The sequence below is a fragment of the Colletotrichum destructivum genome, chromosome 5, assembly GCF_034447905.1.
Source record: "Colletotrichum destructivum chromosome 5, complete sequence".
Taxonomy (NCBI): domain Eukaryota; kingdom Fungi; phylum Ascomycota; class Sordariomycetes; order Glomerellales; family Glomerellaceae; genus Colletotrichum; species Colletotrichum destructivum.
Genome location: NC_085900.1, coordinates 4,017,757 through 4,034,890, shown reverse-complemented (window position 1 = coordinate 4,034,890; position 17,134 = coordinate 4,017,757). Strand labels below are relative to the sequence as shown.

Below are 17,134 nucleotides of genomic sequence, written 5' to 3'. Positions count from 1 at the left end.
TTCAGCCTCATGAAAGGAGCACATGCGTTTCCTTGATGCGTCTGCCGGAGGAAACGCGGCATTGGGGCAGGCCGGCCAAAATTACCCAATCAGGCAGTGTAACGCGGCACCAGAAGCTTTGACAACTTGCTACACGTAGATGGAGTAGATGGACAAGTTGTTATGAACAGTTGGACCTCTGTACCCCGCGCGTTCCCCGCCTTTTATCTGGTGTGGGACTGATATCCCAATCCCCAATACCGCACTGAACATCATCCCGAGATTAACGACGGGCGGCGGGATGCGGGACGAGTTCGCCAGCTGGTGCAAATATCGGGTGGCCTTGTGTGCTTTGGTCTCGGGCAGGCAGGCTAAAGAATCATATTCGCCGAACGACAAGTGCCCATACACAACTGTCCGTTGAGAGTTTACAACTCCCCGTGTGGTCCGTTGAATCCGGACTTCGCAACGGCGCCGCAGCCCACGAGGATGCGGGCAAAAGGGGGGGGGTCAAAGTGTATTGTTGCGTACTAAAATCCGCGAGGACCCTGCGGACTGGCAAGACCGAAAAACATCTGACGGCAGGACATGGACGGGATGGCGGCACAACTATGGAGGTGGGTAGGTACTCTGTGCTGACTCTCTATCCCGGCGGAATTGGAGCACGACGACATTCCGTTGCGGCTGCAAGCCTGCACCAGGTTCCCCCCGCCACACACAAACAGGCCAGCGGCAGTGGGAAGCAGGCCCATCGATGTTGCAGTCGGGTTGTCGTCGAGCCCATGGAGTGCCTGGGGATTGGCGGTCGTTGGGGATACGAACACGAAATACTGGAGACCAAGCTGCAGATTTGCAAGAGACTCGGCAGGGCGGGAATAGTGTGCTGCCCCATGTATGTGAGCCTCGAGGCTGGCACGAGAGAAGAAGGGTTATTATAAACGAGGGCTGCAGATTTGTCTGCGTACCAGGTATAGATAGAGTGACAATGCCTCCCCTCCCCCCACCTCGGCCACGAGTTCCCAGTCCCGGACACCGACAGAAACCCGGCGGTCGAGGAGCGAGGGGGCATGCCCCGTTTCGAAACGACTAGCCTGTCTTTTCTGTTCGTCGCGGGGAGCGAGCTTTGGGTGGTAACGGGAGTTTAATGTCACCGGCCAGCGGTTATGTAACGAGAGAGGCCCTGACTCGAGACCGTGTCTTCGAGTCTCAACAGGCGGGGGAGAGGAGGAGGAGACGTGGCTGTTTGGGCTGGTTTTGCCTAGGCATTTGAGGTCGTACCGTGCCCAGAAATAAAAAAGTGATAGCGACAGTGCCAGTGCCTGTACCAGTGCTCTGGGGTGCCAGTATCCGAATGCGATGCCGAAAGGGCCGCCTGCACCACTCAGCATTCCGATTCAATTCCACGGCCATCTGTCAGTGGCTCTCCAATGTCGGGATAACTAAGGTACCTAGGCACACAGGGTGAAGGGTCCTCCCAACCTAGGTAGGTCGATAGGTTCCTTATTCACCGAGTCCTGTCTGACCTTCGAATTGGCCCCTAAAATCGCACCCTCTTTTCTCCTTAAAGAGCCCAGCCCGCCCATCTAGCGAATCACGACAGCGGCACACTAATTTGTGTTTCTCCTATTGGCTCGAACATCCGCCCCCCCCCCCCCCTGAGCGGACCACCGGTATCTTTCCCCCCCAAGCTGCGCCCATTGTATCCACAGTCCACATTAGCAACTGGCGCGGAAGCTTTCATCAGCTGTCAACCGTCCAGTGCAGTGCGGCCTCCCCCCCCAATTTTACTGGGACCCGCGATAAAGTGCGTGTACAAACGGGCTCAACAACATCCGGGAAACCTCCTTCACGTCCGAATCTTTTTGCACCAACTCCCCTGTGCAGCCACTACTCCAGCAAGAGAAGAAAAAAAGGTCCTTTCCGCCCACCACCGTCTGCCCCCCATTTTGAAAGTCTTCGCAACTTGTTCATCGCGCAAACCCTAACTCGATTTCAGTCCGAATCCGAGCCCAGTCCGCAAACCCCCAACAAACCAATACGCCGAAAAAGAGCCACGTTTAATCACCGAAAACCCTCAGTCGTCACCGAACTCTGTCACAATGGGCGTCGAACTTACCTACCAAGATGTTGCCGAGCACAACACCAAGAAGGATCTCTTCATGGTGATCCACGACAAGATCTATGACTGCACCAAGTTCGTCGACGAGCACCCGTACGTCTCGCCCTCCCCACGTCGCGCCGCGCCGCGCCGTGCCATGCTCGGAGTTTCCCCAAGCTCTTATCTTCCACATCGTGACCTGGGCTGACCATTGTCTTCTTCGCACAGCGGTGGTGAGGAGGTTCTTCTCGACGTCGGCGGTCAGGATGCCACCGAGGCGTTCGAGGATGTCGGCCACAGCGACGAGGCCCGCGAGACCTTGGAGCAGCTGCTCATCGGCGACCTGAAGCGCCAGGTGAGTTCCCACCAACATTCCTCCTCCCTACCCACTTGAGTGCTTGCGCCCCGTCGCCATCATGATTTATCTATTACAGAATGAGATTTACTAACTTCCTCGTGTTTTCTCTCGTTCTAGCCCGGAGACCCTGCCCCTAAGAAGCAGACCCCCGTCGCCAGCTCAGCCAGCACCACCGAGAGCGCCGGCTTTGGCATCGGCCTCTATGCCGTTCTCCTTATCGGCGGTGTCCTCGCCTACGTCGCCTACCAGTACCAGCAGCAGCAGCAGCAGGCGTCCGCATAATGTGCCGGTCGTTGTCACTGTTTTTCAAGTATGCTGGGGGTGCAGCTCGAATCGCCCGTTGCTCCTGGAGAAGGGGGGCGAGCTGGGAGTACGCGCGCCCACGCCGCCCGCGACCGGAGCCGCAAGTCGTTATCCTCAAGAAGCGCGATCGTTACGAGGCAAGGGGGGGCTATCCCTCGCGTCACCTAAGGCTAACGATGTTTGAACGGGGATGTGCTATGAGCTGGCGCAGGTGGGTGTTGTATGGGGCTTTATGATGTTGATTCACAGCGGCAGGAAGGCCACGCTGGTCAACTGAGACCGGCGAGCCAAGTCTGCCGGGGGATGATACGCTTTTAATAGAATATATGTTCTGGTCATGACTGTTAGTTTGTGTGTTAGATATACGGGTAGCAGGCAGCGCGATGCTGGGTATAATGCCAAAGCAAACGTCTCGCACATGGACCGAGTTTCTTTATCGCGGGTGTTGGTGAACAACCAGACCGCCCTGCCAAAGACCAACACACCATGCAGCATGCAATTGCGGGCACGTAGAGTTCATGCCCCATGCATCCCCGCCCACAAACCACTCTCAGCACCACTCTTAGCAGCTCAATCCCTCGCATTGAAGCGACGCGTTTACATGTAACATTTCCCCTATAGGTGTCATCACCACCGGGCAGCCGTTTTGTCACTTCATCAAGCCTGGTGTCTCTCCACATCAAGTGGCCCAAGCGGAAGTGGCCCGTCGGTGACCACCCATCCATCCACCTCGGAATTTTGGTAGGGAGAGGAATGAGGCAGGCTCCAGCTCCCGAGCCAACCAAATCGTTCCATGGCTGGGCGACCTCACCAGCCCCGTCCGTGCGCCACATCAGGTACCTCACCTTGGACACCCAGTTTCCAGAGAATTGAATCAGCAAGCATACCACCCATCATCCAACGGACTGCTTTCTTTCTTATCTCAAGAGCAGGCTGCCATTCTACAGCGAACCCTCGAAGTCTCTCTCGTACACCGAACACGCATCGAATACACGGCTATTTGCAGCCTGCTCGGCGCAGAAACGTATCAAGTCGCAGGACACGAGCGAAATTGATCCGAACAATTGACCGACCGCGAGGGTGAAGCTGGAAGATCAAGGCGCAGAGACGACGGCACCGAGGCGAAACGCAAACGACGGGCTCTGTGAGGTTTTGGAAAGGTTATCCACGACGATCACTCCGGTAGCAGCAGCCCCAGTACCGTCAGTCGACACGTTGGGCTGCGCCTGCGATTCGAGAAGCCGACGACGACTGGGATATCTGGTCGCTTTTAATTCGGCAACATCGTTATAGACGCTCTAAAAGACACTTCAGATTGCACGAAGAAGACCTCCTTCGATATCCCTATTTTCTCTTCGATAAGTTGGTGGATTGGATCCCGTCAGCAAGATCATTTTGCGAGACCTTGAAAGCTCCTAGAACGCTTAAAAGAGACCAACTGGTTCACACCTGCTATTCTCTGCATAGGGCAGCTACGTTGAAAGTTTGACAGCATCACTTTCGTCTTACGGCAGATCTACACAAGCTGTCAATACTGCCAAGAGGGGGCACGAGAGACTGGGGAAAACTTGTCGAAAAGACTGTCATCGTCTCGTCAAACCTCGACAGTCTCTTAAACCGCTACCTGCCCTTCCACGTGTTGCGGCTGTATCATTATATCCGCATCTTTGCCCTGCCCCCATCGCGGAATCACCAATCCACACATTCCGACGTCTCACGCCGCCCACCATGTCTCTTCTTGAGAAGCAGAAGGCAGCCTTCAGCAGCTCATTGGCCTCCGCCGCGAGCAAGCTGACGTCCAAGAACCCATCTCTCGCACCGCCGTCGCCATCCCCGTCCGTCGGCAGTACCGCCTCCAAAAATGAGACAACAGCATCGGGCAAGCGTAAGCGCGACCCCAACGCCATTGTCTACTCGCAACCGCAGAACACTAGTTTTGGCCAGGAGGTCTTCACTCAGATGCAGTATGCGCTTGAGTGGCTGAAGGGCAAGGACGAGTCCAAGACCGCCACCGAGATCTTTGATCACCTGGGGCAGACCCGCAGCACCGACAAGCACAAGCAACAGCTAGTCGAAGCCATGCGCCGCCATCCTCGCATCCAGTGGACGCCCGACCCCAAACTATCGGAGCAGACGTGGAGGACGGGCACGTACATCCACCGCCCCATCATCCCCGGCGTCCGCGACAAGATCTCGCTACTGCGCCACCTGCAGAGCAAGAAGGACGCCGAAGGCACCTCGGTCAAGGATCTTAAGGACGGCTGGCCCGATTGCGACCAGTCGCTGATGGAGCTCGAGCGAGAGCACAAGATTCTCATTGTCAAAACCAAAAAGGAACAGCACCCCCGCGCGATTTGGCTCGACGACGCCTCGCTCCATCACTACGTCGACGACGAGTTCAAGCGCATGTGGAACGCTGTCGAGGTGCCGACTACCGACGACATTGTCAAGAAACTCGTCTCAGTTGGCCAGAAGCCTGCCAGCGCCGACCCCAGCACCATCAAGAAGATCGACTCCAAGAAGCAGCAGAAGAAGCGCGCGGTGCGTCGCACAGGCAAGACGACGAACACCCACATGGAGCATCTCCTTAAGGACTACAGCCACATGGTCAAGCGATGAGCGAGGCGGCCCTCTTTCTCTTGTTTCAATTTTTTCACAGTGAGGCTATGCATTTGGAAGGCGTTCACGGAACTGGGGAGGCTTCTTTGGCGAAACTGACAGGTTGTCTCTTTCGCTTTTCCTCCAGTTTTATAGATGGGTTCGGAAACGGTTCGGCCACGGCCGGGGCAGGGGTCTAGGATTCTTGCTGATATGACCAGACATATGAAGAAGGCAAAGAAACACCCAATTTGTTGAATGCAAACAATAACCAGCACCGGCGCTCTGCTATGGGTGATATGCTGATACTCGCAATGCCGCTGACTCGACTGGGGGACTTGGGAAACAAGGCCTTTGGCCAAACCGGCTCGCTATGCCTCGTCAACCTTCTCGAACACCCTCAAAAACACGTCCGGCTCCTGGTTACCACCGACCCTCCACCTTCCTTGGACCGTAAATGTCGGCACGCCAGTGATGCCAGCCCGCTTCGCGTCCAGCACATCCTCGTCGACCGCCTTGCCGGTGCGATCGTCGTCCAGCGCGGCCCGCGCATCGTCCTTATCGAGCCCCACAGCGTGGGACGTCGCGGCCGCGAGCAGGAAGTGGCGGTCCGAGATGTCCTCCCCCAGCTCGAAGTGGCCGCGGAACAGAGTCTCGAGCAAGCGGTTCTGGGCGGCCGGGCCGTTCCGGCGCAGGGCGAGGGCGAGGAGCTTGTGGGCCTGACGCGAGTTCCCCATGGAGCCAGCGATGTTGAGGGATATGCCAGCTTCGGCGCAGGCGGAGGTTACCCTGGCCAAGTGTGTGGTGAAGTCGCCTGACAATGCGGCGAGGTAGGTTTTGTAGATGGTGCGCTTGTCGTAGCCTTGACGGGTTAGCCTTTTTGTGGTGTAAGTGAAGGGAGGTAGGGATTCAAAAGTGAATGAGATAGGATGAGATGGGATGAGAGTTGTATCTTTATTTTGTTTTTCGTGTATGAGATAGAGGAGGTTCAACATGACGTGAAGCTGGTAGAGTTGAGTAATGTCCAGGCGGAGTGTAGGGCGGGTGAGGGAGAGCTGCGACGAGGAAAGAAGAACGAACCGGTGCTCTTCAAGGCTGGGCTCAGGTAGAAGGGCTTCCAGACGACCTCAAACTCGGCCGAGGGGTCGATGGCGCGGTACTGCGCGATGGCGCGTTCGAGGTTCTTTTTGCCAACGTAGCACCACGGACAGAGCAGGTCCGTGACGGCCTCGATCTTGATGACGGTCATTATCTTGGACGCCCGAGTCCGGATCCGAAAAGTTTCGCAGCCGGCGATGAGCTCCGGATTTCTTTCGGGGCCTTTTGTTTTCAAAAAGTTTAAATCAAAAAGAGTCCTTTTCCTCTTCCCTGGTCAGCAACATTCCATCGACACGGAGGAGACTTGTCTTACGCTCGGCGAAAAAGGGGGGGGGATGGATGGGTGGCGAAGATGGTGGTACCGAGTAAACTGCTGCTGGTCGTCAATGCGGCCTGGGACAAAATGGTTTTAACACTTTTCTGACCGCGCCAACTCGTCGTCAGACGGGAACGAAAGGTGGCCACGGGAGGGAAGGTGGCGAACGGGCTAAGAAACGAATCTGAGAAGAAAACAAGAAGAGTAGACGCTGGATTGGAATACTAATCAGATCTGGAAACGATGCACCTTTGCAGATGAAGCCGACGAGTCCGCGTATGTCGCATCTTTCTCGCCCTCACAGAGACAGGCGTGCATGTATGCATAGGCTGGGAGGGCGAACACGAACGAACAGGAACGGACACACACAAACACATATCCACACACACACATTTGCTCACTCATCAATACACACCGAGCAAGTCTTGCCGATGACTATCAGACTACTACTAATCCGAAGAGAGATTGGCGAGAGGTCCGAGGTTCTTCAAATCCAGAAACCGAGACGACCCCCGCTTCCAGTGAGGAAGCAAAGTCCTCCCAGGCTTAGCATGCCCGCCCGGCTGACTGCGATACCATAGCGCCACAACGCCAGTTTCCGACCTCGTTGTCTTTGTCTCTCTGATTTCTTGTGTTTTTCTCCTCGTTGTATGGCAGCACGAGACTTGCGAGACTTGCGAGACTTACGAGAGTTACGAGAGTTACGAGACTTACGAGACTCGGACGGACGGCACATGGTGTGACAGTTCACTAATCACCCAGGAAAAAGGGACAACTCATTCCAACTCGCCGGAATTGGACCGCGCACGCATTCTTGCCATTTTTCGATTATCTCATCAACCCCGACCTGTTCAACGACAATAAAGAAAGAAAAGGAAGAAATCCCCCTCTCTCGAGCCTCGGCGTTGACGTCCCTTACCTCTCATCACCTGCGTGGCGTGCTTCTCCTTCTTTGCCCCGCCCCACCTCTGGAATCCTTCTTGTATTTCCTCGCGATGTTGCGATCCTCTCGGTCTCCCGCCATCCTCATGTCGCACTCCGGGGAGGGGGGCAGGGGTGAATACAGTGATCGGAGTTATTCCCGCCTCTCTCTCGACTAGAATATCACTGGGTTGAGACCTCCAGACCTCGACTGATTAACTCGACTGAAAAACCCTCAAGGGGGTGATAAAACAGACGGGAACATACAGATTACACGCTGTGCACATTACTACAACTGCCGAGCGCTTGTCACACGTGTCCGGGACACGAATTGTAATCACACTACTGGCCTGCTCCCGGATGAAAATACTCTCGCCGGGCCCGATTGCAGCGTGACACAAACCCCGGATCACCGTTGATGGCATGTCAGCATCCAGATTGCGCCTCCACAAAATGCAGGCCATACGTGCATGGCATGGCGTTCACACACTGACCATCGTAAGGTCAACCCTTAAGCTTGACCTCCTGCCCACCCCACCATAAAACGCAAGGCCATGCATATGACGACGTTTCAGAACGAGTGAGCTGGGAGGGGAGGGTGGATAGGTAGGAGCTACGAGCATTCATTGTCTAGTGCCTTACAGGGTTGCATACAAGAACCGTAAAAAAAAAAAGAAACCAGATTCCTTCCTCGAGTGAGTCTCCGCCAAACCATCGGCGTGCTGCTCGAGAGCGTTCGTTTCCTGTCTGGAAACTCCTCCCAACCTTTTTGCCTCCAGCCAATGCCCATGGAGACCCAGTCATCATGAAGTGTGCTTCCCGCCGGTCTATGAAAACAAAGGAAAAAGCGTTTGTGTGTAAAACCGAACCAGATGGCTGCCCTACCCCTTTTGGTATCTTCCTGACCCTGTCCTAGTGCAGCCCGCAGTATTAAAGGTGTATGTATTTACCGTCCCCCAACCTTGCCATGCGAGAACTTTTCGTATCAGAGAAAAAGAAGAGAGTATTTGAACACGCCAAGGAAAAGTGCCGAGTCGTAAGCTGCCTTGGAGGCCCGATGTTGGTGTACAGAGGGGGGTGCTTTCAGCACTGTTGGTGCAGTTGCTCATCCTAGTGGGCTCCTGCCCACAGCTCGCTCTGACGACCCTTAATGTCATAAGCGCCAGCAGGGGGCTCAGTGCTCTGGGGACGACGAACCTGTCCAGGGTTGCCGTAAAACATTTGGCCACCCAGTGAGGGAGCAGCGGGGTACCCGTCGGGGTCAGGGTAGGTGTAGCCGCCACCGTTGCTGCTATGGGAAGGAGAGGCGACATGCGAAGGAGACTGCCAGCCGACGTTGCTCATGTGGGGACTGCCGCCAGCGCTCCCAGGGCCAGAATGTTGCTCGACACTCGGCTCCAGCGTCGGGGGCGGTCCGTAGCTGGTAGGGTGCGAGGTGGGCCTCATGCCGGTATTATAACCGCCCGAGGATGTCGACGCAGGGCTGCCAACGTGCATGTCTCGCTGAAGGTGAACGGGAAGCGAGCTGTTGCCCATGTATTGGAACTCCGAGTTGGCGCGGTGCATGCTGTCTGCACTGGGAGACATGGAGAGGGTTCTCTGACCAGGAGAAGGCGTCGTCAGCGGGGAGCCACGGTTCGACATGGCATCGCCGTCGGAACGCGTCGCGTTTGGCTTCATGGTGGCACCGCGAGCGGCGAGGGCGGCAGCGGTCGCGGCAGCAGCCTCCTCAACAGTGCCGGTGTGGTGGTTTTGATGTCTCGTCAAGGTAGTGCGACGGGTGAAGGTCTTCTGGCAGTCGGCGTAGGGGCACTTGTAGGGACGCTTGCCGGAGTGAATTCGGCGGTGGCGCGCCAGAGAACTACTGTCACTGAAAGGCTGGGAGAAGTCAGCTCGCGTTCTCCCTCTGCAGAAGGGTTAGACATACCTTGCCGCAGCGTTCGCACATGTGCGGTTTCTCTCCTGTGTGAACTCGCTGGTGAACGGTGAGGGCGGATCGCTGGATGAATTGCTTTCCACAGTTTGGGAAGTCGCAGACGTGCGGGCGGATGCCGCTATGGATACGTTCTAATGACAGGTTAGTGACCAATCTCCCTAGGCATTGAGTCTTTACACATACCATGACGGGCCAGGTCACTGCGACGAGCAAAGCCCTTGCCGCAAGTGCTGCACGGGTAGGCCTTCGTGGGCTGCTGAGATACCTGCTGCTCGGGGGCCTTGTACTGAGGCATGCCTTGGGACATGTCGTGCTGGGGGATACCGGGCAGGATCACAGGGCCGGGTCCCATGTGGGAGACAGGCACCTGCATCTGCATCGGAGCGCCGACCATGGCGCTGGGGGAAGGGTAGGAACGCGGGACGCCGTCCATGGTGTGACGAGAGAATTGGGAGTGCTCGGAGCCGTGAGGAGAGCCTGCGCGATCCATTGGCGGTTCGGGCATGTTTCTCGCAGTGAGTTGAGGGAGTTGATGCATCTGGCGTTCGGGAGTCGATCCGGTGTGGATGGAAGCGTGTTGTTGCATAGCGGCACCTCTTTGATTCATCAAGTTGCCAATGTCCATTACCTCGCCCGGAGCTGGCGACCTCATATTACGGCGAAGAAAATCGCTAGCAATGTTCGGAATCCCTGCGTGGATAGCCAGCTTGTTAAATTCCTTCAGACGATATTCCGCGTCAGACGAAGGCGACTTTGAGTTTATAAGGACTGCGCAAACCTGGAACAGAAAGTTAGTACGACGTCCCGAGGGGGCAAAGAGTATGAATAAGGGATTCGGAGAAAGGCCATTTTAAGGAGGGGGTACATCGCCACGAGTAGGGAGCGTTTGGCTAAGTTCGACGTAGCAGGGTTGCGTAGGGGTGAAATACGACGGGGATGGCCCAGCACGGCGCCTGGCATGACTAGATTTGCCAGGAGCACCCGGTGGCGGGCCCTTTGAATCAGACTGACGTGTTTCGCTCGCAGGCTTACCTGGTGCGGATGTCGAAATGAAATCCGGGAGCGACCGATCACAGACCAGTATGTTGCTCGTACTCGCCGTCGAAATGACCGTCAAGATGGAGCTCGACCTAAGCCGTGGCAATGACGCCGATGGGGTCGTGGACGTGTTTGGTACGGATAATTGGGAGGTGAGTTTTTTTTTTTTTTTGAAATCGTGCCCGAAGGGCTAGATTGATGGCGCTCGATATATATAGAGAGCTCCCGGTGTCGTCACGACTCTAGGATCTGACGTGGCGCAAGAAAAACAACTCGATAGGTTCTTTGTCGAAGGCGGCACAGCCCACCAAGGATGCGTCGAGGAGTGTCGTGGGATCCAGATGGGTGCCAAGTACTCGTTCTGTCCTGTCCAAGGATGATGAGTATGGATCGGATATGCGTGATCGAACCGAAACCGTTGACGGAAAAGGAGAGTGTGGGTGATGAAGGTCAAAAGATGGTGCTGTCGGAGCGACCTACACGACGCGCCTCCGATTAGTGTCGGTCGAGATGGAATGCAAAGATATAAGGTTGAAGTAAGACCGATGCTGCACTTGATGGTGTGCAACGCTCGAAAGGCAGAGGATGGAGAAGGAAGAAAATCAGGTGCCTCCGGACCGAGGGCTCGACCAGTTGTGTCAAGAGGGAAGGATGTTTGTCAAGGTTCGCGTCTGCTGAGGTCTCGGACGAGAGATGAGGTAACAGGGGCCAAGAAACCTTGATCGGGGCTGCAGATGGTCCGGCAGGGTTAGGGGAAGAAAAGCGGGGCGGCAAGGAAAAGAGAGAAAGGGAGAGAAAAAAAGCTGAAGCAAGGCCGCAGTCGTGACCAAGGCGCTGGGCACCCCCCCCAGGCGCGAGAGAGTAGGGCAGCCACAGGAGCAGATGGCAAGGAAGGCCCGGTAGCTACGTCTCGTGTGTGCGCTGGGTGGGAGCGCAAGTGCCAGCCAACAATTCAGGCCTACTACCTCCCACTATGACCACGCGCAGATGGCGGTAACAAAGGGACAGATGTTTTGATGAGTTGGAAGGGGAAAAGAATTGTGGCCTCGACGTCGAGACATTGACCTCGACTTTGGCACTGGCAACGCAAGAGGGAAACGACAACGAGATTGGGGGATGGGCAGGTAGAAGGAAGAAGATAATGTATGAACGAACGTGGGAAAATGGCAACTTACTTGAGGGAGATGAAGAGGGAAAGGATGCCCAATCGGACTGGAGTAGGTGTCTGTCTTTCTTGATGATGGGTATTTGTTCTCCCACTCAGAATCGGAGAAGTTGCAATTGCGTCGCCGTTGACAGTTGCAAGGAAAAGGGTGGGAAGGGAAAAGAAAGCACGGGTGGCTTGCGTTTTTGTTGTTGCAGCGGAGGGAGCGTTTGAATATGTATGGAAGAAGTCTCGACCTGATCTGGTGGGAGGTGTAAGGTCGGGGTCCTTGGCTCTCGAATTGTGTTTCGTTGTGGGAAAGAGCAAGGGGACGAAGGGGGGAAGAAGGGAAAGAAGCTGTGACGCAGCAGGCGGAGCGCAGGGACAGGCGGACGGGGTTCGGCAGGTATTGTAAAAATGTCAACCACGGAGACGATCCTTTTAGTGAGACCGGGGGGATGGAAGAAAGGAAGAAAGAATGGAAGGAAGGGGGGCGCCTGGAGAAGGGGGGCAGAGTGTCGTGGTAGGATGTATCCGTACCTATTGTCGTAACGGATCGATCAGGACAGGGACCTGGTTAATGGAGGGATGGCTGGATGGCGGATTGGTGTCGAGAGAGAGAGAGAGAGAGAGGCCAGGTAGATACGGATTGCCTGTGTAGATTGGTCGAGTCTGTATGTGTGTATGTGTTTATGTACGCATGTACATACGGTCACAGAGAAGACGGAAATGAAGAGACTAGGGTGAAGAGAAGAGGGCAAGCCATGATATGAATGCATTTTCATGTCCGATATGGAGAAGCAGTTTGATCCATTGCACACACACATATACACACACCTACAATCATACGGATACATGGACATACACCATGCATACACCACACTGACGCGCGAGCGCACGCACTCGTACTCTTGCGAGGTGCCTTTTCTTCCTACAGTCCCGCAAAAGGTACTCATGCCAAGCGGCCGTAGTTGTAGCTTATCCATATTCAGAACCAGAGCGAGCGAGCGCGCGCACCCTCCCCCCAGGACAGGTCAAGTGAGAGGTCCCAAGTGCGAAATCTGTGTGAATTGAAACGAACGGTCCTGCTGGGACAATTGAGGACCATTCACGCTTGGTACGCTATGGGGATGGTGGGAGAAGGGTACCTGCTTACCAAGGTGCTCAGGGAAAGGAAAATAAGGAAGATACGGGGGTACACAAGGCAGTACATGACAGAGGTACCTGCCGAGCCGACCTCACTCTCTCAGACGCATGGAACTTGGAAGGGGGAAGGTACGTACTCGAGAACCAGGGTACGTGCCCCCTCCTTCCCCCTCCTCGACCATGCACTTACTCGTCCCGGTCGGTCTCTTTGCTCTTTGCTTCCTATCCAGTTCCTGTTCCCTCTCCTCCCACTGTCCGATCCTAGGTACATACGTACCGTGGCCTTGGCCGTACCTGCCAGCGGTTGTGTTTGCCGAAACTGGGCACGGTACACACAGTGTAAGCAGGCAGTGCGAAAGGCAGATGGCTTGGGTGTTTGTGTGCCGGTTGGGAACTTGGAAGGGGTAGCCTCCAAGCACTCAGTGCCCTAGCACTCCCTGCCGCTGCCGCTGCGCTGCTCCACTCCGCTGGGCTTGCTGGGCCTGCTGGGCCTGCTGGGCCTTCTGGACCCAGAGTCAGTGACGATCGCCTCTATGGCGCCGCCGCCGGGCAGGGGTTGGGACCACCTTGCGAGCAGCTTGACTTGAAGCTGGAGGTGCTGGCCTCTCTCCCCCGGATGGACGCCGACGCAGCCACTAGCTGACCGTACCTGCGTGTGCCGAGTGAGTGAAGACGACACGGACACACCGTATAGCCCAGTCACGACAAGCAACTTGAGCCTCATGATCCTCGAACATGATCAAGTCTACGTTGCTTGTTTTGTTATCCAAGGTAGGTATTGTGAGAAACGCTCCGTCAACAACAAGAACATCAGCAACAGTACCACTCAGCACTGCAACATCCGAAAAACTAAGCACGATGCACAAAATGTTACCTCACTGCCGCCTGTTGACGAAGCTTCGCGCATGCCCTACCATGCTTTTACCTTTCCCTCTCTTTCTCTTTTTCTCTCTCCCACTCGTTCTCACTTTCCCCATTCAACACGTCCCCTGTTGGTTTTATCAGAGCACTGCAACTGATGCTATTACTAGGTTCATGCCACTGACAGGCGGGTTGCCCGCACCGACAGGCCACCATCGCCGCCACTACAAGGTATCACAGGGCCGCTCTGACAAATGGGCCATTGAGTGACGGACAAACAATGCGAGGCCCATCTAGGTAGAAAGGGGGGATAAGGGGCGATCCTTCATCACATCTACCCGATACCGCTGTCGCCTAATTATGCTGCTCATCACCATCAACCGCAGCCGCCGCACCCCTTGTCTTTCCTATCTCTCTTCCTCCCTCCCTCTCTGCCTGTCTGTCTGTTTGTCTTGTCTGTCTCCAAACCTTCAGGGGTGAAGAGGGGCTTGTCGAGACTTCATGACCACTGGCAGCTGGCTCACCAACCCCCCCTCCCAAGGGGGCCAGTGACCAGCGCCCAGCACATTTAGCTTTTCTCTCGTTTTGCCTCGTCATCATCAAACAATCGGGTTATTTCTGCCATCGTACCCACCCGCTCATAGTGGGTCGCTCTTACGTCTCCCAGCCAAGAGCCACAGCGAAATACCAAATTGCCTTTTACAGCCCCACAGACAAAACCTACGATAGGGCGGAGCAGGGGCGAGCTCTTTCTGTTTCTTATGCTTTGCTTTGGCACGAAGACAGAGTACAGATTGCGCGGAGTCAGGCTGGCTGTCCAGCACCCGCCACTGGTGGCATCGCCCTTCCTCTATTGACTTTGTTCTGGAGTCGACACGCTTTCTCGATATCCAGTACGGCCTGTGAGCCTCTCTCTCTCTCTCTCTCTGCGCTGTGTGTTTCTATTGTTTCCGTACTTCGCCTGCCTGTCGGCGGTCGACAATCCGTCGACTGTTAACGAGCCAAACATGCCTACCAGCAATGGCTGGACGCTCGGCAACCAAATCATGGCAGCAGCCAAAACGCCAGATAAGCTAAACTTGGCAGTGCTATGACACTACGCCAGACGAATGTTCGAAAGCTTCCATGTGGTCACTCCTCGTCTCGATTGGGTAACTGTCGTGGACTCAGATCAACCTTCTTTGAGCCTGGGCTTGCCACGGCCCACGGAGAACCGACAGAGTGTGGTCAAAGCCACTCCATCTCGCACATCATCTACACCACCCCAAATACGAAGTACCTACGGATACAACCAGTACCTCTAATACCAAGCTGGCGCCGCAGAAAGAGACAACCTCGCTGCATGGCACGGCACCGTACAGATTACGCATACAGAGAGATAGTCCCCCCTTCCGTCGAGCCCACTCGAGCCAACACGAGAGGTAATGGGAGGGGGGGTGAGGATGGGCAGATGCGTATCTCATTACCACTCATTTCCCATGCATCACGTTCACAAAGGCGCCCTCAAGACTGAGTTCCCGCAGAACCTGTCGCTTTCCTGAATCCTAACCCAGTAGTGTGCCTACTTACGGAATACTGTTTGCACCGATTGTCCTCTTGGCGGCCAATCCTCGCCAGTCACATTGCCTACGCCCTTGCAGCAATGTTACGACAACGAGGTGCAGAGTGCCGTCCGTCTAATGAACGCTCGGACGCCTCGAAATTGCCAGCGGCCTCCGAGGCACGTATCAAATAACGAAACAAAGTTGCGCTGGAGCTGTTTGAATGGACCCCCTGCCTCCATTCCAGTCCACCCATTCCTCTTCTGTTCCGTATACGGGAGTACTGATGCCTAGGGCCAGTTTCCTCTCGCCAATTTTGATGGGTGTACTCTGGATTGGCATGGCCAATCTCGATTCGACGGCCTTGTGACGGTCGCAACAGTCCAAGGCGCAGGGGCTCCCGGCTGCTCCGCTTGCGTGAAAATGGGCATGGTCGTAGAAGGGTCCCATTCCTTCTGGAAAGTCTTCCGACGCGCCGTGCCCATGCATGCTATAGAGGCCCCGGGCTCGAGCGACAGAACATCTTTGACTGTGCAGGTGACATGCCACCAACGCCTTCGTCACTGCTGTTGCGTGTCTTGTATTGAGATCCAGGTCAAAGCACAACTAACTGATGCGACGGAAGAGAAGAAAAAAAGAGACGACGGTTGAACCGTTGCTGCTCAACTTGGTGCATCCGTGCCACCGCCGCCACCACTCACTCCTCCACTTCTTGACTTTGCACAGTCAAGAAAACTCTGTGCGGCATGCTTTATAGTCTCTCGGTCAAGGTGTCCATCCGTAACGCTGAATGACGCGCCGAGTTAGCTTCGATTACTCCCAAAAGAGAGCCCCTCGTCCGTAACGACCATCTTGCAGCAACCCGGCCTGCTTTGCGTGCCATGGTAAAAGCCCAGCGCAAACATGTCTCGCCGGAACGCGCGACGATAACACACAGGCGTTATTGCCGAACGTTGGGCGAGGATCATCATCAGCGGCCTGGCATTTGACATATCTGGGGCCACCCGTTGCGAGGGACACATGAGCATCCGAGCCAGGGAGTGGCGGCAAAAAGGGGGTGACCCCCTCAATATCTCTTTGCTCTGTTGTGCTTCTAACAACACAGCTGCAGGGTTGGGGGCTCAAACCTGGCACGACTAGTGTACGGATACCTAGAAGTATGTGTGCGTGTGCGTGGGGAGACGTGATGCATGCATGCGTAGTGTAGCCCAGGAGATTGGCGCTAAGCCCAGGAGAGAAAGTTTCCAGAAGGCTTCTGGAAGTCATTAGCGGCGTGGAAGCCGTACGATACAGTAGTTGGTATTAGGGCGGCGTCAAAATGGATGCGCTGCGCCTTCGTCGCGCCGCTTCATCTGCGACGATGGTGGGGAATCCAATGTCAAATATCCCTGGCCTCTTTCTCTCCACTCCTTCTGGAATGCTTCGAGAAGGTTAGCCAGCTTCAGGGGTCCCCGGGTAATTGGCCGACAGACAAGATTACACAGACTTTTTGCTGCGCTGCAAAGGCGAAGGGCCATGGCGCTCAAGATCGATCCAGAAGGGGGGGGGGGGGGGGTAGCGGCGGCACCCACCCGCTGGTCGAGTACCGCGACCATCGTACGGATCCAGTACTCCACGAGTACCCAAGGTATGAGTGGCCGGCGAGGACTTGTTTCGAGAGACGGGTTCAGGGCCTCAAACATGGCGTTGAAGCGTTGGGGGTGTGTTTGTCGCCCTGGCCGCCCGTTCGACTGCACGCACGCATGGCTGCCTTGACTTGTGGACGGGGCAGCCTGTTGCAGAAAAGGGTAGGTGTTT

At 55.6% G+C, this 17,134-nt stretch overlaps 5 protein-coding genes across 5 annotated transcripts; 2 read left to right on the top strand and 3 right to left on the bottom strand.

Moving 5' to 3' along the window:
• The first annotated feature begins 1,698 nt into the window (after positions 1-1,698).
• On the top strand, positions 1,699-3,140 carry CDEST_08765 (Putative cytochrome b5-like heme/steroid binding domain, cytochrome b5, heme-binding protein). Its single transcript, XM_062924924.1, has 4 exons — positions 1,699-1,892; positions 1,976-2,191; positions 2,306-2,432; positions 2,553-3,140. Exons 2-4 carry the CDS (start codon positions 2,079-2,081, stop codon positions 2,715-2,717), a joined length of 405 nt encoding a protein of 134 aa, XP_062780975.1. The 5' UTR covers positions 1,699-1,892; positions 1,976-2,078; the 3' UTR covers positions 2,718-3,140.
• Positions 3,141-3,627: 487 nt separating this feature from the next.
• Positions 3,628-5,485, top strand: CDEST_08764 (Putative transcription factor TFIIE beta subunit, DNA-binding domain, TFA2, Winged helix domain 2). The gene has a single exon (XM_062924923.1). It carries the CDS (start codon positions 4,467-4,469, stop codon positions 5,355-5,357), a length of 891 nt encoding a protein of 296 aa, XP_062780974.1. The 5' UTR covers positions 3,628-4,466; the 3' UTR covers positions 5,358-5,485.
• A 1-nt stretch (position 5,486) lies between these two features.
• On the bottom strand, positions 5,487-6,793 carry CDEST_08763 (Putative DSBA-like thioredoxin domain, Thioredoxin-like superfamily). Its single transcript, XM_062924922.1, has 2 exons — positions 6,417-6,793; positions 5,487-6,198 (listed from the first exon to the last, which is right to left on the bottom strand). Exons 1-2 carry the CDS (start codon positions 6,583-6,585, stop codon positions 5,708-5,710), a joined length of 660 nt encoding a protein of 219 aa, XP_062780973.1. The 5' UTR covers positions 6,586-6,793; the 3' UTR covers positions 5,487-5,707.
• Positions 6,794-8,278: 1,485 nt separating this feature from the next.
• CDEST_08762 (Putative Zinc finger C2H2-type) lies at positions 8,279-12,372 on the bottom strand. Its single transcript, XM_062924921.1, has 5 exons — positions 11,821-12,372; positions 10,640-11,121; positions 9,791-10,385; positions 9,599-9,738; positions 8,279-9,549 (listed from the first exon to the last, which is right to left on the bottom strand). The coding sequence occupies exons 3-5, from the start codon at positions 10,257-10,259 to the stop codon at positions 8,782-8,784; spliced, it is 1,377 nt and encodes a 458-aa protein (XP_062780972.1). The 5' UTR covers positions 10,260-10,385; positions 10,640-11,121; positions 11,821-12,372; the 3' UTR covers positions 8,279-8,781.
• On the bottom strand, positions 10,687-12,574 carry CDEST_08761 (uncharacterized protein; the record flags this gene model as incomplete). Its single annotated transcript, XM_062924920.1, has 5 exons — positions 10,687-11,121; positions 11,821-12,227; positions 12,330-12,362; positions 12,436-12,442; positions 12,500-12,574. 5 exons carry the CDS (start codon positions 12,572-12,574, stop codon positions 10,888-10,890), a joined length of 756 nt encoding a protein of 251 aa, XP_062780971.1. The 3' UTR covers positions 10,687-10,887.
• Positions 12,575-17,134: the final 4,560 nt, after the last annotated feature.

Bases quoted from the DNA above. Each gene is read 5' to 3' on its own strand.
- CDEST_08765 (XM_062924924.1), top strand. From the start codon at position 2,079: ATGGGCGTCGAACTTACCTACCAAGATGTTGCCGAGCACAACACCAAG. The intron at 2,192-2,305 runs GTACGTCTCGCC...TTCTTCGCACAG, and splicing joins AAGTTCGTCGACGAGCACCC to CGGTGGTGAGGAGGTTCTTC. The intron at 2,433-2,552 runs GTGAGTTCCCAC...CTCTCGTTCTAG, and splicing joins TCGGCGACCTGAAGCGCCAG to CCCGGAGACCCTGCCCCTAA.
- CDEST_08764 (XM_062924923.1), top strand. From the start codon at position 4,467: ATGTCTCTTCTTGAGAAGCAGAAGGCAGCCTTCAGCAGCTCATTGGCC.
- CDEST_08763 (XM_062924922.1), bottom strand. From the start codon at position 6,585: ATGACCGTCATCAAGATCGAGGCCGTCACGGACCTGCTCTGTCCGTGG. The intron at 6,199-6,416 runs GTTCGTTCTTCT...TAACCCGTCAAG, and splicing joins CCCAGCCTTGAAGAGCACCG to GCTACGACAAGCGCACCATC.
- CDEST_08762 (XM_062924921.1), bottom strand. From the start codon at position 10,259: ATGAGGTCGCCAGCTCCGGGCGAGGTAATGGACATTGGCAACTTGATG. The intron at 9,739-9,790 runs GTATGTGTAAAG...ACCTGTCATTAG, and splicing joins CAGTGACCTGGCCCGTCATG to AACGTATCCATAGCGGCATC. The intron at 9,550-9,598 runs GTATGTCTAACC...GACTTCTCCCAG, and splicing joins TGTGCGAACGCTGCGGCAAG to CCTTTCAGTGACAGTAGTTC.